The sequence below is a fragment of the Talaromyces atroroseus genome (genome assembly GCF_001907595.1).
Source record: "Talaromyces atroroseus strain IBT 11181 chromosome Unknown scaffold_7, whole genome shotgun sequence".
NCBI classification, from domain to species: Eukaryota; Fungi; Ascomycota; class Eurotiomycetes; order Eurotiales; family Trichocomaceae; genus Talaromyces; species Talaromyces atroroseus.
This window is the reverse complement of record NW_017971439.1, coordinates 1,216,881-1,241,988: the sequence shown is the minus strand read 5'-3', so window position 1 is coordinate 1,241,988 and position 25,108 is coordinate 1,216,881. Positions and strand designations below refer to the sequence as shown.

General features: G+C 46.4%; 8 protein-coding genes across 8 annotated transcripts; 3 read left to right on the top strand and 5 right to left on the bottom strand.

The window, feature by feature from the left end:
• Nucleotides 1-188: 188 nt before the first annotated feature.
• UA08_05870 (putative glutamate synthase) lies at nt 189-6,786 on the top strand (the record flags this gene model as incomplete). Its single annotated transcript, XM_020268188.1, has 4 exons — nt 189-361; nt 438-478; nt 561-6,579; nt 6,642-6,786. The coding sequence occupies 4 exons, from the start codon at nt 189-191 to the stop codon at nt 6,784-6,786; spliced, it is 6,378 nt and encodes a 2,125-aa protein (XP_020119216.1).
• A 674-nt stretch (nt 6,787-7,460) lies between these two features.
• UA08_05869 (hypothetical protein) lies at nt 7,461-8,090 on the bottom strand (the record flags this gene model as incomplete). Its single annotated transcript, XM_020268187.1, has 1 exon — nt 7,461-8,090. The coding sequence occupies one exon, from the start codon at nt 8,088-8,090 to the stop codon at nt 7,461-7,463; it is 630 nt and encodes a 209-aa protein (XP_020119217.1).
• A 350-nt stretch (nt 8,091-8,440) lies between these two features.
• Nucleotides 8,441-11,148, top strand: UA08_05868 (Mitochondrial escape protein 2; the record flags this gene model as incomplete). Its single annotated transcript, XM_020268186.1, has 3 exons — nt 8,441-8,663; nt 8,716-10,518; nt 10,592-11,148. 3 exons carry the CDS (start codon nt 8,441-8,443, stop codon nt 11,146-11,148), a joined length of 2,583 nt encoding a protein of 860 aa, XP_020119218.1.
• A 354-nt stretch (nt 11,149-11,502) lies between these two features.
• Nucleotides 11,503-12,201, bottom strand: UA08_05867 (hypothetical protein; the record flags this gene model as incomplete). Its single annotated transcript, XM_020268185.1, has 1 exon — nt 11,503-12,201. The coding sequence occupies one exon, from the start codon at nt 12,199-12,201 to the stop codon at nt 11,503-11,505; it is 699 nt and encodes a 232-aa protein (XP_020119219.1).
• A 3,208-nt stretch (nt 12,202-15,409) lies between these two features.
• Nucleotides 15,410-15,706, bottom strand: UA08_05866 (hypothetical protein; the record flags this gene model as incomplete). The annotated part of the gene is made up of 1 exon (XM_020268183.1): nt 15,410-15,706. The coding sequence occupies one exon, from the start codon at nt 15,704-15,706 to the stop codon at nt 15,410-15,412; it is 297 nt and encodes a 98-aa protein (XP_020118887.1).
• Nucleotides 15,707-18,842: 3,136 nt separating this feature from the next.
• On the top strand, nt 18,843-20,711 carry UA08_05865 (hypothetical protein; the record flags this gene model as incomplete). The annotated part of the gene is made up of 2 exons (XM_020268182.1): nt 18,843-19,108; nt 19,172-20,711. The coding sequence occupies 2 exons, from the start codon at nt 18,843-18,845 to the stop codon at nt 20,709-20,711; spliced, it is 1,806 nt and encodes a 601-aa protein (XP_020118886.1).
• A 1,466-nt stretch (nt 20,712-22,177) lies between these two features.
• UA08_05864 (hypothetical protein) lies at nt 22,178-22,585 on the bottom strand (the record flags this gene model as incomplete). The annotated part of the gene is made up of 3 exons (XM_020268181.1): nt 22,178-22,265; nt 22,333-22,419; nt 22,470-22,585. 3 exons carry the CDS (start codon nt 22,583-22,585, stop codon nt 22,178-22,180), a joined length of 291 nt encoding a protein of 96 aa, XP_020118919.1.
• Nucleotides 22,586-23,169: 584 nt separating this feature from the next.
• On the bottom strand, nt 23,170-24,642 carry UA08_05863 (hypothetical protein; the record flags this gene model as incomplete). Its single annotated transcript, XM_020268180.1, has 1 exon — nt 23,170-24,642. The coding sequence occupies one exon, from the start codon at nt 24,640-24,642 to the stop codon at nt 23,170-23,172; it is 1,473 nt and encodes a 490-aa protein (XP_020118970.1).
• Nucleotides 24,643-25,108: the final 466 nt, after the last annotated feature.

Genomic DNA, 25,108 nt, shown 5'->3' with positions numbered 1-25,108 from the left:
TCGCCTCGACGAAAGGATCCCCCGAAAATCATTCACCAGAGAAAAAAAAGGGGCACTTTTTTTTCTCTTTCTCAACTACTCTCTCCAAAAATCAGAAGAAAACAGCTAGTTCTTCTGCAAAAGTTCAAATTTATCGTCTTTTTCTCTCTTTCTTTGATACGCGTTCTCTGTCGGTCACCGGCGGAAGAATGGGTCTCTTGGAGGAAGTCTACGGAAATGAATTAATTGACGAGCAAGCTCCTCAGCAGTATACTGAGTATCGATCGGAGAAGGGATTTGGCTGGGCTGACGCTCTTCCCGCCAAACAGGGTCTCTACAACCCTGAACTTGAAAAGGATGCTTGTGGTGTAGGCTTCGCTGCGTAAGTTGCTGGCTTGTCATTCGAGTGTTTGTGTTTGTTCAGCGATTCTGTAGACTAACAACTAATCATTATGCAGCCATATTAAGGGCAAGGCGAGCCACAAAATTGTTAGCGATGGTATGTGCTTTTGTTCCTTTTCCTTTTCCTTTTGTCTTTTTTGGGGGGCCATTTTCATCTTACTGATGTATCCCTTTTATAGCCCGGAGCTTGCTGTGCAACATGACTCACCGTGGAGCCGTCGGCTCGGACGTGCGCGACGGTGACGGTGCTGGTGTCATGACCAGTATCCCTCATAAATTCTTCGTAAAGAATTTTGCTCGTGAGGCTGGGCTGGAACTGCCCCCTCTGGGGCAGTATGCCGCCGGTAACCTCTTCTTCAAACCGGACAACGAGACGTTGAAAGATTCCATTGCCTCTTTCGAAGATATCGCTGCTTCGCTCGGCTTGCGGGTACTTGGCTGGCGTGAGGTGCCTCGCGACTCGACTCTCTTGGGACCCGCTGCCTTGTCGCGTGAGCCCACTATCATGCAGCCATTCGTTGTGCTGCGTTCTGCATACGGAGAGGGAAACAAACCTGAAATTACCGACCCCGAAAAGTTTGACGACCGCCTTTTTGAGAGGCAACTGTACGTTTTGCGCAAGCGGGCTACACATGTGCTTGGCTTGGCCAACTGGTTCTACCTCTGCTCCCTCAGCAACAGAAACATCGTTTACAAGGGTCAATTGGCTCCTGTTCAGGTGTATGAATACTACCATGATCTAGTCAATGTCGACTATGAAGTCCATTTCGCCCTCGTGCACTCCCGTTTCTCCACAAACACATTCCCTTCGTGGGACCGCGCGCAACCGCTTCGGTGGGCCGCTCACAACGGTGAAATCAACACTCTCAGAGGTAACAAGAACTGGATGAGGGCGCGCGAAGGTGTACTGAGATCTGATATTTTCGGCGATGAGCTTGATTCCCTCTACCCGATCGTTGAGGATGGTGGTTCAGACTCGGCTGCGTTCGATAACGTTCTTGAGCTTCTCATGATTAATGGTGTTCTGTCGCTGCCCGAAGCAGTCATGCTGATGGTGCCGGAAGCCTGGCAAAACAATGCTGCCATGGATCCCGCCAAGGCTGCTTTCTACGAATGGGCCGCATGCCAGATGGAACCCTGGGATGGTCCAGCTCTCTTCACATTCTCAGACGGTCGCTACTGCGGTGCCAACCTTGACCGAAATGGTCTCCGTCCTTGCCGTTTCTACGTCACTGATGATGACCGCATCATCTGTGCCTCTGAAGTTGGTACTATTAGCTTGGACCCCGAGTCTATCGTTCAAAAGGGTCGTCTGCAGCCTGGAAAAATGCTGTTAGTCGACACCGTTGCCGGTCGCATCATCGATGATGCAGAACTGAAGCAGACCGTGGCTCACCGTCAGGATTTCCGCGCCTGGCTGGACAAGGAATTGATCACCCTTCCTATTGTCGAGAAGGGCTTGCAGGCACAGAGCCATGATTTCAACATTACGCTTGATGAAGCCACCATCCAAAACGACGTTAGACTAAAGGCCTTTGGATATTCTTTTGAACAAGTGAGCTTGTTGTTGGCTCCCATGGCCGCTGATTCCAAGGAGGCATTGGGTTCTATGGGTAACGATGGGCCTTTGGCTTGCTTGGCTCAACAACCCCGTCTTTTGTATGAGTACTTCCGTGAACTTTTTGCCCAGGTCACCAACCCACCCATCGATCCCATCCGAGAGGCCATCGTCATGTCGCTCGAGTGCTACGTTGGCCCACAAGGAAACTTACTTGAGATCGATTCCTCCCAGTGCAATCGTCTCATGCTGCCATCTCCAGTGCTTACATTGAGCGAGTTTGAAACCATCAAGAACATGACCAAAGTCAATCCAGAATGGAATGTGAGAGTTATCGACATTACCTTTGAGAAATCGAAGGGTGTTCAGGGCTATTTGGATGCTCTTGACAGCATCTGTGAAGCTGCTACCGAAGCTATTCAGGCTGGTGACAAGATCATAATTCTGTCCGACCGTGCTACATCTGTCAACCGGGTGCCTGTTTCTGCTTTGTTGGCTACCGGTCTAGTCCATCACCACATGGTTCGCAACAAGTGGAGATCACTGGCTGCTCTTGTAGTCGACACTGGAGAGGCTCGTGAAGTCCACCACATGTGCGTGCTTCTTGGATACGGTGCTGACGCAATCTGCCCATACCTCGCTTTGGAATGCATTCTGAAGATGAACCGCGAGAAGCTCATTCGCAAGCCGCTGTCCGATGAGCAGGTTCTTCTAAACTACAAGGCCTCTTGCGATGGTGGTATTTTGAAAGTTATGTCTAAGATGGGTATCTCTACTTTGCAGTCATACAAGGGTGCTCAGATTTTTGAAGCTCTCGGTATCGATGACGCTGTCATTGATCGATGCTTTGCAGGTACTGCTAGTCGCATTCGCGGTGTCACATTTGAGCTTATTGCGCAAGATGCTTTTGCTTTCCACGAGCGAGGCTTCCCTTCACGTCCCATCACGGAAATTGCCGGCTTGCCCGAGTCCGGTGAATACCACTGGCGTGATGGTGGTGACCCTCACGTAAACGACCCTACCGGCATTGCCAACATTCAGGATGCTGTTCGCACGAAGAATGACAAGTCCTATGAGGCATATGCCCGTGCAGAACATGAGGCTATCAAGAACTGTACCCTCCGAGGCATGCTCGATTTTGATTACGAGCAACGCGCTTCTATTCCCATCGATCAGGTTGAACCCTGGACTGAAATTGTTCGCCGCTTCGTTACCGGTGCGATGTCCTATGGATCCATCTCTATGGAGTCTCATTCCACGTTGGCCATCGCCATGAACCGCTTGGGTGGCAAGTCCAACACAGGTGAAGGTGGTGAAGACCCAGAGCGAAGCAAGGTCATGGAGAACGGCGACACCATGCGCTCTGCCATTAAACAGATTGCTTCTGGACGATTCGGTGTCACATCCAATTACCTCGCTGATGCTGATGAACTTCAAATCAAGATGGCTCAGGGTGCCAAGCCTGGTGAAGGTGGTGAGCTTCCCGGTCACAAGGTCTCGGGCCCTATTGCTCGCACACGTCATTCTACTCCTGGTGTCGGACTTATCTCCCCTCCTCCACACCACGATATCTACTCCATCGAGGATTTGAAACAACTCATCTATGATCTCAAGTGCTCCAATCCTCGTGCTCGCGTGTCTGTCAAGCTTGTCTCCGAGGTCGGCGTTGGTATTGTTGCCTCCGGTGTCGCTAAAGCAAAGGCTGACCACATTCTTATCTCTGGCCACGACGGCGGTACTGGAGCTTCCCGATGGACTGGTATCAAGGCTGCCGGTTTACCCTGGGAGCTGGGTTTGGCCGAGACTCACCAGACCCTTGTTTTGAACGATCTTCGTGGTCGTGTTATTGTCCAGACTGATGGTCAATTGAAGACTGGCCGCGATGTCGCTATCGCCTGTTTGCTCGGTGCGGAAGAATGGGGCTTTGCAACCACCCCGTTGATTGCTATGGGTTGCATATTCATGCGCAAATGTCATTTGAACACTTGTCCTGTAGGCATAGCCACACAGGATCCCGAATTGCGCAAGAAGTTCCAGGGTACTCCCGAACACGTGATCAACTTCTTTTACTATGTTGCCAACGAGCTTCGCGCTATTATGGCCAAACTCGGTATCCGCACTATCAATGAGATGGTGGGTCGCGCTGAGTTGCTCAAGGTCAGGGATGACATTCGTTCACCCAAGCAGGAAAACATCGACTTGTCTCTCATTTTGACCCCTGCTCACTCGCTACGCCCTGGCGTTGCTACCTACAATGTGCGCAAGCAGGATCACCGCCTGCACGTTCGTCTCGACAACAAGTTGATTGCCGAGTCTGAGCTTGCCTTGGAGAAGGGGCTTCCCTGCAGAGTTGAGTGTGATGTCGTCAACACTGACCGCGCTCTGGGTGCCACTCTCTCATACCAGATCAGCCGTCACTACGGAGAAGTTGGTTTGCCGCAGGACACTATTCATGTCAACATCAAGGGCTCTGCTGGTCAATCATTTGGTGCATACCTTGCTCCTGGTGCTACATTGGAGCTTGAGGGTGACGCCAACGACTATGTCGGCAAGGGTCTGTCCGGTGGTCGTCTTATCATCTATCCTCCCCGTGGCGCCGTTTACAAGGCTGAGGAGAACATCATCATTGGTAATGTCTGTCTCTATGGTGCTACCGGTGGTACTTGCTACTTCCGCGGTGTTGCTGCTGAGCGATTTGCTGTGCGAAACTCCGGTGTTACTGCTGTTGTTGAAGGTGTTGGTGATCACGGTTGCGAGTACATGACTGGAGGTAGAATCCTTGTCCTTGGATCTACTGGTCGTAACTTCGCAGCTGGTATGTCCGGTGGTATTGCCTACGTTCTCGATGTCAACCAGGACTTCCACTCCAAGATCAACATGGAGATGGTTGAAGTATCCGGATTGGAAGACCCAGCCGAAATCGCTTTCGTCCGGGGTCTCATCGAGGATCATCACCACTACACCGGCTCTGAGCTCGCAGCTCGTATCCTGCTTGACTTCAACCGCGCTCTTCCACGCTTCGTCAAGGTTCTGCCTACCGACTACAAGCGTGTCCTCCTCGAGGAAGCCGCCAAGGCCGAGGCAGCTAAGAAAGCGGAATTCACGCTTCCTAAGCTCCCAAGCACCCCTGCTCCAGTCGAAGAGAAGAAAGAGCACAAGCATGAAGACGCCAAGAAGAGCGATCTCCTCGATATCGAAGACAGCATCAGCGATCCTAAGGCTGAGAAGAAGCGCACTGCTCTTATTCTCGACAAGACCCGCGGCTTTATGAAGTATCACAGACGCAGCGAGAAGTACCGCAACCCAACCACCCGTACCCGTGACTGGGCCGAGCTTTCGAGCCGTCTCACTGAGGACGAGCTGAAGTTCCAGTCCGCACGTTGCATGGACTGCGGTGTCCCCTTCTGTCAATCTGATAGCGGTTGCCCTATCTCCAACATCATTCCTAAGTGGAACGAGCTTGTTTTCCAGAACCAATGGCAAGATGCCCTCAACCGACTCTTGATGACAAACAACTTCCCTGAGTTTACCGGTCGTGTCTGCCCTGCTCCCTGTGAAGGTGCTTGCGTGCTTGGCATCAACGAAGACCCAGTTGGCATCAAATCCATCGAGTGCGCTATCATCGACCGCGGTTTCGAAATGGGCTGGATGGTCCCTCGTCCCCCTCCTAGCCGCACTGGAAAGAATGTCGCTATTATTGGATCTGGCCCTGCTGGTCTTGCTGCCGCTGACCAACTCAACCGCGCCGGTCACTCCGTCACTGTGTATGAGCGCGCAGACCGCATTGGTGGTCTGCTCATGTACGGTATTCCCAACATGAAGCTCGACAAGAAGGTTGTTCAGCGTCGTGTCGATCTCATGGCTGCCGAGGGAGTTAAATTCGTTACCAGCACTGCTGTTGGGCCCGATCACGAAGTTAGCATGGAATCTCTGCGTCAAAGCAATGATGCTGTCATTATTGCTACTGGTGCCACTGTTGCTCGTGATCTCAAGATTCCTGGACGTGAACTCGAGGGTATCCATTTCGCGATGCAGTTCTTGCACAAGAACACAAAGTCTCTTCTGGACTCTCAACACGCAGATGGTGCATACATCTCTGCCAAGGACAAGCACGTTGTTGTCATTGGTGGTGGTGACACTGGTAACGACTGCATTGGTACATCGGTGCGTCACGGAGCTAAGAGCGTTGTCAACTTTGAATTGCTGCCACAGCCTCCGCCAGAGCGTGCCCGTGACAACCCTTGGCCACAGTGGCCTCGTATCTACCGCGTTGACTACGGTCACACTGAGGTCAAGACTCACATGGGCAAGGACCCTCGTGAGTACTGCATCATGTCCAAGGAGTTTGTCGATGATGGCAACGGAAACGTGAAGGGTATCAACACCGTTCGCGTTGAGTGGACAAAGAGTGCCTCTGGTGGATGGGACATGAAGACTGTTGAAGGCAGCGAGCAGTTCTTCCCTGCTGACTTGGTCATGCTTTCCATGGGTTTCTTGGGACCCGAGGACCGTCTACTTGGAGATGAGATTGAACGCGATGCGCGCAAGAACGTGAAGACTGCACCGGGCCAGTATGCAACCAACCTTCCGGGCGTCTTTGCTGCAGGAGATTGCCGTCGTGGACAGTCCCTTATTGTTTGGTAAGTCCTATTATGCATCATTTATTTCTATTATTTTGTACAAATACTAATTAAATCTACAGGGGTATCAACGAAGGTCGTCAAGCTGCTCGTGAAGTCGACACGTACCTCATGGGAACTGGATCCCTTCTTCCGGTGACCGGTGGTATTGTCCGTCGCCCAGCTGCTGATGCTGTTCCGCAGGTCACTGCAACTGTTGCTGCTTAAGCATCAGAAATCATCTCAGAAAGAACATCACACGAAAAATCGATGACGATAAAAAGTTCGCGCCCAAGACATTATTATATTTTTATGTAACGCAGATATTTATCTTGTGTGCATCCTCTTTCCATCTTTTGAACAAATACCCAAAGTGTCATTGAATCGAGCAGGGCTCAATTTCAACCATTTTTCCTTTCCAAGAATCTATGCTACATGATGTACGACAGCGTTTGTTTTTTTTTTTTTTGTTTTTTGTTTTTCCTTATAAATTGGAAAGTGGAAAGGGAGGCATTTGTGTTTTCTGTCTAGCTAGAATTTCTCTCTTCCGGTATTTTCATTTCGTTTCGTTTCTTTTGTATGTTTGAATATGTTCTTCTTTCTAATTTGTGAATATTCTCTTAGTCTATTGGTCAATGGTAATCGGTATATTCAATAATCTATCATCCACCGAGTATGTAGTAGGGTTGGTCTGTCTGTATCATTAGATGATCTCTATCATACCTACTACAGAGTAACGAGTGACATGCTAACTTAGACGTGGTAGGGCAATATCAACATGAAGAGTTGAAAAATGGGTATAGTATATACAGTTAATCTATCTAATCCAGTCTTTTAACACAATATACACATATAGTTACAAACATCCATAATCATACAAAACAAGACGAGAACATCCATATTCACCTTGACGACCCCGTAGCAAGAGCCTGCTCTTCCTTCTGCCCTTGCTGACCTCCTTTGCCTCTCTCCCCTCTCTCCAACGCATCGAAATCCCCCTGAAACGCGCCCTCTAACGGCTCCATCCTAACCTCCCACACATCCTCACTGCTCGGACCAGTCTTATACTTGATCGCTTTCTTCCGGTAATGATCGCGAATCATCTCCTTGCGCGCATCGTCGTCTCGCAGTCCGCGCGCTTTCATGCATAGCCAGAAATTCTCCCAGTGTTCGCTGCAGGAGCGCAACTCGCCGTACCGGTATACGTTGACCCATTGCCCGCCGAAGGATTGGCAGAAGAACGCGTAGTCAAAGGCGGAGCGGCAGGACATGGTGTCTGGGTAGAGGGAGTCGGGGGATATGGATTTTGTTTCGTGGGATTGGTCTGGGGGCGATGGGGAGAGGTTGGGTTGTGATGAGGATGGTGGGGCTGATGATGATGGTTCGAGGCTTTTGAGGAAGTCTCGTAGTTCGTTGTCGGCTTGTTGTTGGCCACGCGTTAACGGTGGTGTTGACGATGTAGGTTGGATGTATGATGATTCTTGTTGTTGTTGCTCATTTTTGCTGGAGGATGACCACGACCACCAGCCCATTGTGAATGTCGATGTCGATGTCGATGTCAATGCTAGTTGTCCGACTCTGTGACTTGATATGAGGAATTCTGCAGGCTGAGCAATGCGTGTACGTGATTGATGTTGAGGTTAATGTTGTTAAATGTTAAGATGATGAACTATTACATCTAAAATTTAAATACAATACCGTACCCGATACAATACAGGCTTGGCGCTGATCCGTAACTTCAGCTCGCACTAACCCGAATAGGCAACTTACATCAACTCGAGTCGACGTCATCCAGTGCGACTTGTTTTGATCAACATCAAGTTCCTCGCAAGGATGGTAAAGCAGCAGGTCAACTAGTCCGTAACTGCTCATGTACAGCACAATGCGTGTGTTGGATACTCTGCGCAATCAGCGCTGTCGTCATGCCCTCCTCTCGTGTCATGCATCACGGATATCTGCTGCTTGCACGCTGATACGACACAGTTCAAGGACGACGACGACCACTGTTGCTGCTGCTGCAACAACAGCAACAGCTTCTATTTCCGATGACCTGCAGCAAGGACATATATATGTAGGTCCTGATGAGGAGGTTCTGTTTATTAACAGTACGATTAGCCCTTGACGATCCATGCTTAAATAAATCTGACTGGCTTATAGATATCCTCCCCCTACGCCTCCAATGGCTCTACCGCATTCTCTGGCTTGGCGACACATTCGGCGTCGAAAGACTGCTCAAACACGTCGACAAGCCATCCTACGCCGCAGCCGACCACTGGGCAATTGTGCAACGAGCACTACCACCGAACCTAAACGTGCAAGTCAAACAAGTCCTCCCTCGACTAAGCGAGGGCGGGTTATTCATAAAATATTCCGTCCCGCCTGAAGGTCGCGAGCAAAAGAGCAAAGGTGAAATTGCTGCCGCAGTCGACGCTTATTTAGAGCAAAACCCCATTCGCCCATGGTTCAACCCCTTTGATCGTGTCGGCGTTGGTCGCGTTCTGGGAAAGCCCTGGATTGAGGATATGTATCACTTGCCGAGTCCGAAAGTGAAGATTGAGTTTTTATCGGCTTCTGCTGCTAGTTCGGTGTCTGCACCTGCGACGGCTTCTGCGGCGGAATTGACTCCGGAAGCTTTGTATTCGATATTTCGGAGATATGGAAAGATCAAGGACATAGAGAGACAGCCAGCTGATTCTAAGATCATTCCTAAGTACGCCAATATAGAGTTTACCAGAATAAAGTACGCTATCCTTGCTCGGAGTTGCATACACGGAATCACCATCCCAGGAGAAGTGAGCGGCGGCAAGGACGGAGGAACTGGAACTGTTCTTAAAGTATCTTATGAGCGGAAAATCAAGGCTCATTGGATCAGAGACTGGATTGTCAATCATCCTCGTATCGTGATCCCCGCCATAGCAGCATTGATTGCAGGGATTACAGTCATTATCTTCGATCCTATCCGCACCTTCTTTATTAAGGTCAAGGTCAAGTACCTGCTTAATACGAATGACAAGCAGCCGATATGGTCATGGATTCGAAAGGAAGTACGCAAAGCAAACTTTTTGTCTTTCAAAAAACGCAGCGAGAAGAACGTGCTCCGAGCCATATGGGATGACCGCAAGGACGAAATCACGCAACTTCAGTCATGGTTGGTCGAAAACGGCAATACTTTCATCGTCGTCCAGGGGCCGCATGGCTCTGGCAAGAGGGAGATAGTTGTGGACCAAGCTTTGAGAGACCGAAACAACAAACTCATTATCGACTGCAAGCAAATCCAAGAAGCTAGGGGTGATGCACAGACAATCTCCGTGGCGGCTCAGCAAGTCGGGTACCGGCCGATATTCTCATGGATGAATAGCATCAGCAGCTTCATAGACTTGGCCTCCCAGGCTGTTATTGGCACCAAAGCCGGATTTTCGGAGACGCTGGACTCCCAACTTAGCAAAATATGGACAAACACTGCGACTGCTCTGCGACAAATTGCACTTGAGAGTAGAAAGCAGGATGACCGCGATAATGGACTTTCGGACGAAGAATACCTAGAGGCGCATCCGGAGATAAGACCTGTCGTTGTGATTGATAATTTCCTGCATGGGATTGGTGAGGGCCTTGTCTATGACAAGATTGCAGAATGGGCTGCGGCATTGGTCACTAGCAACGTAGCTCATGTCATCTTCCTCACGCCAGATGCTTCATTCTCAAAGTCACTTAGTAAAGCGCTTCCCAACCAAGTGTTTCGCTCGATATCGTTAGGTGATTGCTCACTTGAAGTGGGGCGTCATTTCATTCTTCGTTATTTGCAACATCGCGAAGGCCAGAAGAGTGATGATGAGGCGGAAGAGCCAGATATACCGCCGGAGGGGCTAGAAGATTTGGATGACTGTATTCAAACGGTTGGCGGTCGTTTGACTGACTTGGAGTTTATGGCGCATAGAATCAAGTCGGGCGAGAGACCTAAAAGTAAGTTCCATTCATTCATTATCTTTTATCAAGCTGTTGAAATTGAATGATGTTGCTAATTGCTCAATCTCAGGCGCCGTCAAACACATCATTGAACAAGCAGCCGCTGAAATCTTGAAAGTTTACGTCCTCGAAGCCAGTCACGGCGACACGGCATGGACTCGCGAGCAAGCTTGGTACCTGATCAAGAAGATCGGCGAAGACGCCAGCGGTGTTGTTCCTTATAACGGTATTGTCCTTTCAGATCTCTTTGCAGAAAATGGCGAAAAAACATTATCTGCCCTTGAGCAAACAGACCTCATTAGCGTCATATCTGTCAATGGCCGTCCATCAGCAATCAAATCCGGTCGACCAGTCTACCATGCCGCCTTCAAACACCTCACTGAAGACCAGGTACTACGGAACAAACTCGATCTCGGTATACTGGGCCAGTTGATTGGCAAGGAAAATGCCAAAGTCAGCAAGTACGAAGCTGAGCTTCAGTTGCTGGGGACTCTGAAGAAGTATCCGACTGAGCTGAATTCAAGAGTGCAATGGGTGGCTCAGAAGCTGCAGGATGCTCAGGGCAAGTTGGAGAAATATGAAAGGCAGAGCGGAGCATTGGCCAAATTTCTGAAGACGGCGGAATGATATGTCATTTGGGGCAATATACTGTTTAAATGCAGGTTCTAGCTCAGTATGATTTATCAGTATGCGCCGAAGACATTCTTCTGCGAGCACTAGTAAGGAACTGTGTATGGCCTGTTGGATTTATTCTTATGTCTTTTGCTTGGGACAACTTCGTCTTTACTTGCTAATACGCTGATACCTGTTCTTATCATTACTAGGAGCATCAGATGAAATCTAGGAAACGTCATGTAAATCAAAGACAGAGAATATTCATCATGAGAAAAAGACGAAAGAGAACTTAGCACCTGGAAACCCACTATTTTTACAGTCTTCCTCTTGTAAAGCGAATCTCTCGTGCTCGTCTTACCAACGAACTCAGAGCAATAACTGGATCTGTTCAACTTTTGCCTCGATAACGGCCCTAGGATAGTCCCTTTCGCCCGGTGCCGAAATATGCTCTTTCCACTCTGTGATTATCTCATCGCACATACCGGCCAATGTTGTGCTCTTATGAGCCGAGCTTTGGTAGGCATGAAGGTAGCCCATGTCACTCCTCGTATTGAAGGCAAAGACAATTTCGTACGGTGCATCATGGATTCTTAACTTGTAATAGTCGTCCCTAGAGATACCGTAACGGGTTTTGAAGCCATCGAGAGCTAGCACCATCCTTACCCACTTGCCCTCCAATTCCAAGAATTTAAGGACAAGAAAGTCAGTTTTGATGTCTGCACCATGCATAGTGTGGATTTTTCTATTGCTAGATGCGAGTTCACCGAACTTTTCTAGATCACTCGCGTGGAGTGACATTTTTTCTCGGTGAAGTTCGAGAAGCCGTTGGTCGTACTCTGCGAGGCGTTGATTATGATCCATAATGAGCTGATCGAGTGGACCTGGGTCCCTGAGACGCTGATCTGAATTTAAGTCTTCGAAACGTTTATCGTAGTCCTGAAGACGTTCTTCGTGCTTATTGAGTCGATCATTTTGGTCTTGGAGTATTTTCTCGACCTTCTCGAAGCGTTCCAGCAGATTCGGGCTCTCCTTCTTGCCAACTGTGTTTGGGTTATCTGACTCCATCTTTATTTCTTATTCGGATAAAAGTGCTTTGACACTGCTGGCTAGATATGTGAATCGTCGTTTTACCTCAAGTGATTTTCAAACAGCTTGTCAGTGGGCGTTTGTTCCTATTCATTTATCATTCGACAACCCTCTCAGCAGTTTAATGTCACTGTGTTCTCGAACAACAAACTACCTAGGCAGAAAGTCCAGAGAAAGCGCTTTTCTGGATTATGATATTAAGATCAGGAGCCAGCTTAGGGATTTAATAGGCAAGTCCGTGACGAAACAACACGAAACGTATATATGAAACAGACAGAATAGAATTCTTCAAAGATTCAATGAAATGATGTCCTAATGTAGATATTATTCGTTTCTCTTCCTAGGCTACTCGGCAATTGTTGTTGCTCTTCCATCTACAGGCTCGCAAGAAATGAAATGTTGACGCAACTTGTACAGGTAAAGCTTCCAAGTGGCAGCTGCTTCTATATGCTACCTAGAAAACATATACTTTTCTATAAGCTAGAAGGCGTTCATATTCAAAAATAAATTGACAAATTTCGGCTTTTCGCTTCTTTGACTTTCAGTGGGTATTCACTACAGATATGACAATATTGCTCTTTTGTCTGTTGACACTTAAAACCTCACCTGTTTCAAAAAAGTCCTTGCAGGGTTCATTCACAGAAAAGAGAGAAACTTGACCAAGATGGCCTTTGTAAAATAGCCTTTTGCACTACTGATGCTATGAATGCTAAGACAAATAAATCATTCCAAGTTTATGGGATGTTTTGCCCATCTACAAAGAACGCATCTCTCTATACTCGGTTGGGAATTGAAAACATTTGATGATACCTAGGTAGTTTCGAGTGTACTCACTGTAAAATGAATTTACAAAGAAAACACAGATAGAATCCATCTATTACTTAGGTATGTGATGGGCTACATGCTGCACAGCATTAACTAACAATCGCTTGCTGCTTGGTTCACTCTGCTCATGCAACTTGTTGGCCTTATGCCACGCCTTGATGGCCATTTTTACAGAGTATAGTAGCACCAGATGGCAAGTTGAGCTCATCAAGAATTTGAACATTCTTTTCTTTGTTACATAATATCTCTTTAATATCTCCATGAAACCTTTTAGTCTATTTGAGAGCCTGGTACACAAGGTCTTGTTATTTTTTTTTATCTCTGACTATTCGAATTACCTGAATCTTTGCTGGGCTGATCAAGGTGTCACCGCTTTTAACCTCTCTAGTTCTTAAAGACCGGATGAACTCACTTGTCAACTCCCAATACTACCTTTTAGCACCTTCATGACAATTCTCATAACATGAACATCCTTGTGCCGCTATACATCTTGGCTTTGCTAGTTTTAATGGGATATCAAGTTCGTACACGAGTGGGCTTCAAAGACCTGCCCATAGAGAATTTTCTCGAAATCTCTTCCTACTTAGCTGAACGTGACCGCCTCTACCTCGCACTTAGATGCGAATCGCTGCTTGAAATTCTCGACAGCGATAAGGCTTTGCAGCGCTCGTCACTCTTCAGAGCTACTGCGACGTTTCTCGACGAATGGATGAACAGATTTGCAAGCTACAAGGCTAGGGAAAGTCCTGGCTGGAAGCTTCTTGGGATATTGGAGAATTCGCGCTGGCGTCGTTGCTTCGGTTGTTTCAAACTACATCCACGTGCATACTTCGAAGAGCACTGGCTCAAGGCCCCTGTCCCTTTGCGGGTGTTGCTCGCCTTTGCCCATGCATAGAAATTACTTTTGAGCTAAAGCAAAGCTTGCGAAAGCGCTGTTATCTCAAGAGAGGATGATAGGCGAATATAGAATTAAGAATCATGTCATAGAGATGACTATTTCTACAGGTCGCCATCAATGTTCACATTCATATGAGCTAGAAGATATCCATCATGTTACGATATAGTGCAAACTAGCATTGTCTGTTGAAGGGAAGAATGAGAGAAATTTCATTATAAAGACTGAGTATCGCATTTCGATAATGTCGTTCTCAAGATGCTTCATCAGGGGCGAGGTGCAACTATGCCCTCATCGAGATGTTACATCGCATATCTATGAGCTTGAAAGACAGCATGCAAAAGAGATGAATCGCAATAATGTTGGACTCCGGCGAGTCTTACACGACAGAGACCGGCACTATCCCGAAGGTTCCCTGTCTTATCCATGGTGTCAGACAACCGTATTCAATGTTTCTTCTAGTTTTATTCCGCCAGATAGCGGTGGAACTGGAGGAAAACGCATCTCTTTGCTTCGCCACAGCCATGGATGAAGCTGATGATGTGGTGGTATCATAAAACTGAGACCGGTGTTGAATTTGAATCGAATATTTATAGATCTGGTGTCCATTTTACTGAGGTAAAACGTCGATCATGGATACCATCACAATGATACAAATAACCTACAGCTCTAAGCCAGGAATGCACCAATGCGGCAGCGTATAAGGGACTTAATATGCTACCTCTGTGCCTATAAATCTAACCGGCAATCAATTTGAACAAGGGTCATTGTCATATTTACGGGATTTTAAGGACATTAAGTTGCTTATGAGTTGTTCTTTTTCAAGAACAATAGAGGTCAGATATCTATATTTAGAATTATGCCTCGATATATGTTAGGTTGTTACTAGTTACCTAAGTAGGGTAATTACAGACTTGACCCTACATCCAACTACTGGTGCTAGTGGTCACATCCGACCATATGTAGCTATATACATAGGACTTCTTAGGTAGCTGAATTAGCTTATTCAGACACCTATCTGAAGACTTATTTCTATGCGTATAAAATTAAATATAATTATCTAGGTAGTTACCATATTATCCCAGTCTGTCACTCTTTCTTTGTAAACACAAAATATACTAATGAGTATCTAGTTAAGGCATAAATAACTAGACAAGTGTATGTTCAAGACAGGGCACAAGCTAGGATCCAAAGCCGTGTGCAAAAAACGCTTACCTAGTTCTAGCCATGAACAATGTTATACTACGCTATTGACAAACTTATGGCTTATTGAAATGATTCCGGTCAATTGAACAAATATTCATTGATTCAATACATGAAGACATGAAATGAAACCGCAAATCATCCGTGAAACCATGTGCAAGCCGCCAAATTGTCCAACACCACGACTCCTGGTCCTCCTGACCAGACTACACTAACTTCATTTGCTACCTGCGGCATATCGCCGTTGACAAAGGCTGGCTATGACTAATTCTGGGAAGATGCATTTTTCGTAGTCATGTTCGCAGTGATTTGGGGGGTCTCTTGTGGAGGATTTTGTTGTGTTCCCTGGGCTGACACACCTCTCTGTGTGATGCCTTCCAGCGGTTTGAGGAAGCTGATAATGTCCTCTAACGATGCTTGCAAATGCGTAAGTTTTTCGACCAGTTCTTCGTCAAATTTTTCGTCAAGCTTTGGATTCCGGGACAGCGGCAGGATACCCATGACTTCGAGGACGAGGAGGATCACGTTAATGACACTAATAGTTTTGGAAAAGGTGGGCATTTTGGTCTCGAAGTATGTTGTTGGACCATGTAAAAGTAGCATATGCTATGAGGAAATCTCTGAAGCAGCGTCAATAAGCTGATCAAGGATGCGATGAAGGTAGGGAAACAACATCATCAAATAATTTCTAGAGGAGCACTGTGGAATGAGAGAAGATGAGGAGGAAGTCAATGCTTTTAAAGAAAAGTAGGTACAGTAAAGAGAACGACTAACCCTTCAATTTTGTCCATATCCATAGACACTACTTTCACAGTAAACAAACATCCTCCACAAAGGCAACAGTGTTGATAAAGGTCGTCGGTTGTATTGGAAGCAAGCATCCTGGCAAACATTCATTATCGCGGGACACAATGATTATGAATGTATTTGCTTCATAGGAAGTCGCGTTTGCATTGTTACTCTACCTACTTTGAGTAGAACGGGATACCACGCAACATCTTCCAGGCTTTGTTCATTGGGGTTTATTCCGAATAATCTTGTCAAAGTGTCATCATGATGTCTTATTCCCTAGCAGGGAGGTTTTTTTCTTCTTTCCCCCTTGAATCCTGCTATTAGATGAAATTGTTCCAAAACGGCATTGTGACTATCCCAGCCACTCAAATCCCCTGTAGCTACAGTGATTGACAGGATAATTGTGTGAGTATCACCTATCTGAATGGAAAGAAACTTCAGGCCCAACAGAGAACTAGATGGAGTCCCAATAGTTGGCTATGTTCACAGAATAAGTATTACTCCATGGAGGCATTTGCCATCCCCTGACTGTCCAAGGCCAGCATAGTAAAAACTATATACGAAGTGTGTTCATAGCACATACTATGATGCAGGATACTAAGGAAATTGCTCAGAAGCACTCAAAGCATGGTAATACAATATATAAAGACCAGTAACTATTCTTTGAAGAAATCGCTTATTGGATATACTATCAAATACCTATGGCAAAAAAGCTTTGACGAATCCCAGGGGGCTTTGAATTGTCTCGGTCATCTGATTTGGATATTATATTTAGTTCTAGAAAACTTCTGCACCTTTGCTTGAGATGTGTGCTGCCTACGTCAAAAAAGATAAGACAGAATTGTCCCTTTTTGGTGGCTTAATAGTTGTTGAGACCCTCGATGTAGTTGCCTGCGGTTCCCGATTAGGTTATGTAGTGGACCTCATGACGAGATATCTCCTCCTCGTGAGGCCTTCCTAGGTTAGACAATACACACATCTTCTGCCTCATAATTGGCGCCCCCAATAATAGTCAATATTCCCTCTTACAACCAACTACCGCCGCCGCTGCCTGGCTTGGAGATGGACGACATGCCGAGACAAGAAGGTCTCTGACAAGCAAGAATGAATCGAGCCCAGGCTGAGGAAGATGCTGTCGTCTCAGAAGTCGACGTTCATACTATTTTGGCCTTCACTAGCCTGATGAGCCAAAGAATGATGGAGAACCATGCTCTAGAAAGGCGAACGCCGCTATCTAAAGAAGCAGAACCGTGGGAATATGCTGCCAGACAGCCTTGACTCACTTGCCAGCATATGTGTGTTGAAGGAGCAACAATTATTCGCTATTGCACTTCTATATGGTGCTGAAAACAATCAGACGATACTCGAAATCATCATCTCTGGCAGAACCCCTTTGGGAGCGCCCTCATCTCAGAGCAGACCGAAGAAGAGATGGAGGGAGTTATTACACAAGAATTCAAGAAACGAAAGTTGGAAGACCTGAAAGAAGAAGACGAGTAAAAGACCATGGCGCCCACCCAGGCGTAGGTAAAAACATCTTCCCTACGTGTGGGAGGCGGTGTTTCTTTCCTTCTACTTTCGTCTCTAGTTCTCGCATAGTCGGTCGCTAACACATTCTCGCCAATGCTCGATACTACGGCTTCTTTTCGTGAATGAGCTTGCCCTTTGCTTTAGCTCACATCCGGTGAGTCGTTTCTTACGTGTGTTCTAGAGGAGTAAAAACAATCCCCAGATGCTTCAGAATATCATGTTCAAATTATAGACACATTGTATGTTGTGCATCTGCCTCCCCAGCACTTTATCACCTTTACTGCCTATTTTTTACCACTCTAGACCTCTAGACTGTACACGCCTTTGCGGTCAAGTTTTTATTGCTGTCTAAGACCCAATTTTAGTATTTTTCTGCACCAGGATTGGGCCCGTTCAATCCCTTCCAAGCGAGGCCTCGCGCCATTTTCGACATATTATCGTGTATCCAATTAGCCTACACCACGTGTGCACAGGATATGCCTGGGGCTATTTAGGCAATTTCCACCTTCGAAGTTTGAACACAAACCTTCCCCGAACAACTCATTCATCTCTACATCAACTCCTGAGTCAAAGACTCAAAATGTCCAACTGATGCTGAGCGTATTTCTCCGCTTGATGATAGCCACATACAATGGGTAGAGGCCACGAGCAAAAAGGTGGCCCAAGTAAATGATCGGAATTCCCAAGGGTGACGATGGTGACCAGTGGAGCGAAGAAGATCTTACCAAGATTCAAGCGAAGACTCCGGCTAGAGAGGCAAAAAGGATATCGTGCACGAAGTCTATATGTATACAAACTACTATTAATACAGGACAAGCACCACACCGTTTAAAAACAGTTTGCTGTCCAAAAACAACATGTCGCGATTGAACGAATGGATACCGCCACAAAAAATCGCGACTCCGGGGTAGAGACTTATTGATCACATCGGACCCAGAGGATGACAGACGCTAGGCTCGGACCGTAGATACAGCGGGAAATCGGCGCCACGCGGCCACTGACACCCTAGGCTCGGATTATCAATTGCCCTGGCTGAGACCCAATCCGGTTAGCTTTAACGCCTTAGCTTTCAGGCTTAGCCGCCTTTTTTCCACATCAGCGTCTAGTTACGTCTTTTCTACACTGCATGCATGACCTCTCATCTGCCAGCTATATTATGATTCGCGCTTAGTTGCTTCAGCTGCGTTCTATGACCAACTAGTTGAAGAGTTTGCATGATGGATGTTTAAAATATCGACACAAATATCCCCCTTCCGTCTCTGTTCTGCTGTTGAAGGGCGACTCGGAACGCTACCTAGGGTACCAGCGCTAACAACACCAAAGCTGGAGATATAACGAAGCTATATTTGAAGAGTCGGTCGTGCTATTCATCAACATGGAGAAGGAATTCTATGTCTCGTTACCGCACAATGTGATCCAGTTCGTGAAGGATAATGCAGAGGACTACTCCCTATTCATACTACTCGCCATCCTTGTGTTCTCATGTCTCTCAACCCGGACCATCACTGGGTTGCAGAGTAAACCGCAGGAATCAGGGGGCGGTGAGCCGCATCGTGTACGCAAGCTTCCATACTGGATCCCAATACTGGGACACGCATTGTCATACCTGTGGGATCATCGAGACTTTTTGCTCAAAGCTAAGTATGTCCGAGACTTTTCTCCACAGAAGCAGCCTAAGCGGTAGCACTAATATTATTTGTGTAGGAAGACTATGAAAGAACCTGTTGTGGCACTGCAAATGGGGCTGCACACGCAGCATTTTGTGTATTCTCCTGATATGGTTCGCACCCTTCTCCGCTCAAGCGAAACTCGTTCTGGCGTATATTTCAAGAGAGTCATGGAGAACTTTGTTGGTGATCCTGGAGCATTCCGCAAGCTGTCACCGCAGGCTCTAGTATCAATCAATCGTACACTGTTACCTCTGACTGAAGAACAATACCTAGCAAAGCTATCCTTAGCTTTGACTCGAGTTTTGGAGAGAGAGACATCGGACTTTGTCACTTTCAACCGTAGCATCGTCGACCAAAGCGTCTGGGAACGCAATGGTGTTGTTACATTAGAAGACGTCGATAGCAGTACTGGGGGCAACAGCGACTCGATAAGCTGTCGAGTCAACCTCTTTGCACTGACAAGAAGCTTTGCTACCTATATAATCACCAATGTTTTTATGGGCCAAGCACTTTTAGACTTTCATCCTGAGATTCTAGATGACTTGTGGAGGTGGGATTGTGGGTACGTGCCGTTGATAGCTGGAGCTCCACGCTGGATCCCTTCGCCTGGCATTTCGAGCGCATACGCAGCTCGGGACCGCGTGCAAAAGACCATTTCAGTGATTCAAGCCTCATTTTCAGCCCTGGAAGATGGCCGGAATGCTCCCTTGGAGTTCCGAGATTTGGACGACGTCTCGGAGCTGATGCAGAAGCGAATGCGATTTTGGAGAACATCAGGAATCTCATCCTCGCTCGGCAATCGACTGGACAGCTGGTTACTGTGGAAAATAACAATGGATTCTTCAAAACTTATCTTTTGGAATCTTATCCGTGTATTTTCCGATCCAGACCTGCTATCTAATGTGCGAGCAGAAATCGCGCCACATGTGCAAGTTATCCGTTCCGATCCAAAAGAAACAGGGCTGCCATTCGTGGAGCCGCCGAGAATCTCCATCGACGCTGGGAAGCTGTTTACAAGCTGTCCATTATTAAAAGCAACGTATGCTGAGACGATACGACTAGATTCGAATCCAATCTCATATCGGCAACTCACCGTCAATCTAGACCTGGCAGAATCAGACGAAGACGCGACTCTTCGTGGTAGCGGGAAACAACCGCGATCCTACAAGTTCTTCAAAGGAGACATTCTAGGCTTAGCTAGTGGCGCTCATCACATCGATCCCACATACTATCCTGATCCCAAGTCCTTCAATCCCGAGCGCTTCCTTGTTTCGAACCCAGACAACGACAGCAGCAGCAAAGACAAATCAGAACAATCATCTTCTTTTGATTGGAAAAATGTTTTACCGTTTGCTGGGGATAAGACTTTCAGTCAGCTCACCGAAAGGCAAGTCTTGTTGATCACAGCAGCAATAATTTCTCTATGGGATATTGAACCAGCAAGTCACTCGGAGAACAAGAGCGAGTTCAAAATTCCGAGTCATAGGATTTCTGCCAATACCTATATGCCTTCTACTGATGTGGGGGCTCGATTGAGACGGCGTCTCATAAATCCGAGCCACGAAACTCTATAATTGATGGAGGGAAATAGCATGCCACGGGCTGGATTTACTTTGCAATTTGAAAGCGTCTGTCTATGTGCATTATTGTGTATATTGACCTTTTGTACGATAATAGATAGCTATTTTTGATCGTATTCCCTGCTGTTGGTGTTCTGGTCTCTGGGGGAAATGTGTTGCTATTTCAAGTGTAGTTAGGCTTCATTTGGGTATTATATTCGCACAGCCTTTTAGTAAAGTAGATCTGCTTATCTACGCTGCGGTGGGTTGTCTTTTATCTGTAAGTCACCTACACAACAGTCTCTGCTGTATTAGAAAGGACTATGATCCTCCCATTACTAACAGAAGATATCCCATTCCTGTCAATAGACTATGTTCAGCAGAACTTCTCCTGACCAAGCTCTCTTCTCATTAGATTGGAATATTTTAGCTCAACTAACAAAGAGAATCTCAAGTAGACACTGGCCAACTAGATGGGGCGTTGATACTATTTCTTCCAGCCTAGTGAGCCATGGTTTGAGATGATACATGCATGTAATGGAATTTTCTGGATATTTTGACGTCGATTACAGCTATCACACATCGGAGAAACAAATACTCTATTCTTGTAGTTCATTCAATGCCTATCAGGATAATTGCATATCGCACGTGATGAAGTTTGCCCTGAACCGACGGGTGTCGTCTATGCCCTACTTTCGGTAATACAAGTTGATAGCTATGAAACTTGGGGTTTTAGCATTTATCATAAATATATAAACATGCACTGCGAGAATTTTGCTCCTACTATACCATAAGGTGGTTAATGAGTCATTCAAAGACTATTGATAATGTTTGTTGTGACAATCAATCGCAGGAAATGCGACTGGCTCAGCATATACATGGGATTTGAGTACCTAAGTTTCTGGGTATCAGTCCTTTAAGGAGAAATCTTTTAGCCTTGTATTGATAGTGGGCTCCCTTTAACCCTAACCAACCCTTACTGATAGATTAGGGCTTCAGTCGTCTGTTCCAAGATAACGCATCCTATAATGGATTGGAACGATGCGCAAAACTTGGAGTGAAATGCGGATAACCACGTTAGGCACATCAGTGCTACCCATGGATGGTTTTCTATATCGAGTCGAGCGGTGAAGTATTCTTTCCTCTCAGATAAAACTGGATAGAAACATGGTGGCATTTTAAAGTGTACCAGATCTTTTTCAATCTCTGTGCGTTCTAGATGCTGAAGCTAGTAAAGTAGCTTGTAATAACCTCAGCTTTTTACAATGGGTTCACGTTTATCACGAGCAGAGCAATCAATTTAGTGATCACACTGCCGTGCCTATGGTGTGTATGCGCGATGAAGACATGTATCCAACCTGCTCCCATGATTGGTGCTTCAAATCATTCGAAATCCGTATTGTATATACCTGGAAATTATACATAATGCTCTTCATCATCCACGTCCCTTTGTCGTTTCTCTTATTTGCCCTATTGCTCGATCATACACACTCCTCAGCCTGTCTTCCCCTTGCACTTAGCTCCGTCTCCGCGGGGGTTTCTCGCCGCCATGTCCAGTTTCCAAACGCACTAGATCTGATCAATCAGTACTTCGTATTATGTTTCAGTTTGACCGTTGAATTAATCCGATGCGTACATTCTGTAGGATAATACGTATGCCAGCATGATTATGATGATTGCCGCGGCAAGAGTGAAAATTTCGCCAGCAACTAGGCCGAGATACCTAGATTATAATTAGAAGGTGTCAAACGTCAATTATATGAGTTGAAGTACCCCCAGGCATTGATGGTTTTGGTATGAACAGAACGTGTCTCGTCATGCATAGTGGCGCCGGCTTTGGAAATTGTCACCAAGGCGAGGGAAGCAACGAAAACCATGCGGCGGGTCATTTTGGTCATCTCGTTTGTGCAAGAGGAAGAGACACGTAGAGCTAAGATCTAAATTTCGAAAGATTGTTCTTTGAGAGACAAAAAACAAAGATATTGGTGTTGAGAGAGATAGCTGGTAGTTAGAAAGAAGTGGAGAGGAGAAGAGAAGAAGAAGAAGAGAGAGAAAAAACAGAGAGATTCTACTCTTTCAGTATTTGAGGTTAGGAAAGAACCGCCAGAATCATCGCTAAATGCTACTTCCTGATAGTCAACCTCCCGAGCTGACATTGCGGAAAGCCCTGCCTGGTTGGAATATTGAGTTAAAGAGAAGAGGACACTATGTGAAACAGCCAATGCAATATCTAGGTATAGCCCTATAATTGTAATTGTATGAGGACATACAGATTCGAGCACAAATCTAGATTAAACGAAAGCCACAACCGACCTCACTGGGAATAGGGGCATTGATGTTACATGGAAAAATGCGAGGAATGTGAATGGCGAAATCATTTGAGTACAGACATGTAGGTATTTAGGATCATTTCATATAGAATCAATTATTACACATTAGAAGCCACCAACTGCCGTACAAGGGACCAGATCAATCACGCAAAAGACCAACCCCCTGTTTTTCCAGTAAAAAAGCCGTCGGGATCATATTTGTTCTTGATCTGCTGCAACTCAGCAAACGTTGAAAATGTCGACAAGGGATTCTGATCAGCACTGGCATCGTTAATGAACAACGGCAATCCATCAGCATTACCCACAGAGTCCACCATCTCCTTAAAACTAGTCTGCACCGCATCATAATCAACCTGAGACATAAAAGGAGGTGTTTCAAGGATATAACTAATCCAGTACCATGGTCCAGCAGGCATTTGCATCGCATTGCCTCCGTTTTGGGCATTGCTAGCTTCCGTCAGGCTCTCGGGGACCGGTTCAAAGTCGAATGTAAGAAGTTCGTATCTGCCTTTGTTGGTCTCAGCCCAATTGCGCCAGGCATTCAATGCAGCTTTATAGCTATTGTCCGTGACTTGGTGGACACCGACGCGGAATACGTTGTCCCCGCGGCTTAGTTGGGCGAGGTATGGTATAGGCATGTTGATTACTTCTGGGTATGTCTTCGCGGACATGGTATTCAATAGATAAGGGATACTTGTGAAATTGTTGAATACGTCACCGGGATCAAGTCCATCATAGACGAGAAACATGAGAATTGCCTCGTCAAGGTTCAAGTCTAGATCCGGCGTTGGTAGCTTCAGATATGTTGCAATGATACTTGCTTTTGGATCTGGATTGTACTGCATAAAGTCCCGGATAGCATCAGCCACAGCATCGCTCTGCTCAAACAGATATATAAGGTTCCCAGCATAGAATTCTCCAACTGGTCGACTCTGAACGGTGTATTTGGTGACAACTCCATACGCGTTCCCGCCGCCGCCACGCAGGCCAAAGAAGAGGTCGGGATAAGATTCGGATGATGCATTGACGATCTCTCCACTGGGTAATACGACCTCTAGCTCACGGAAATCATCGCAAGCCATGCCATACTGGGGTGATAAATAGCTCAAACCACCGCCTAGACCAGCACCCGTACCAACGCCCCCGAGTGTAGGACCGAGCACAGTGCGATTGAACTGGGCGTAGTAATCATAAAGATCGCCATAAGTGCTACCAGGCTGGTATATCGCGAGTGTGGTAGTAGGATCATACGAAATTGCGTTCAGGGAACTCAGATCAATCAGAACTCCCTGGTCGACAGACGAGAAGAAGTTGTTGGTGTTATGACCGCCCGCCTTGATTGCAAAGCGACTTCCAGAGGCACGGATGGATTGCAGTGCAACTGATACATCCTGTGAAGATTTAGGATAAATAATGCAAGAGGGCTTGTAGTCACTTTGCAGCGCGTTCCAGTAATCTTCTGTGCTGGCGAGATACTGCAGGTTGAGCGGATTGCTGATGACTTTTTCAACACCCAGGGAATTTGTTAGGTTTGTACATGCGGTTGGACCTGGGTTTGCTGTGCCATATGCATGGGCTACAAGGTATATGCCAATTAAGGCAAAATTTGTGTTCATTTTGTCTCTTTAGAGGTTCTCTTTGACATGTTAAAGTAGCCCGATTCTAGTAAACAAACATGCGCGATCAATAGATAGACACTACGGCAGACCATTCGCACAAAACTGGCATGGCACGTGTAATGCATATTTTTTCTGCTTCTCTTTTTGTTTTCATTCCAATTTTCTCCATCTGCACGCCAGGACTCTGATATCACGGCGGGGTGCATAACTAGTTGATGTCGCTTCAACGGCATTGGCCGACTGCGAATCTACTTTGCACAGGGATCTGCTAGCGGCACAGCCCACTGAATAAATTAACAAAAACAAGCCTGGTAGTAGTTGCTAGCGAGTCATTATTTGGATATCTGTCTACGAAGTGTATGAGCAGTCAATCGTCATACTATATAGATCGTGAGATCAGCACACACCGCGGAATTAGAGCAGCACTACTGTCAGGCCTTAATATAATTGAGATACCCCAAAA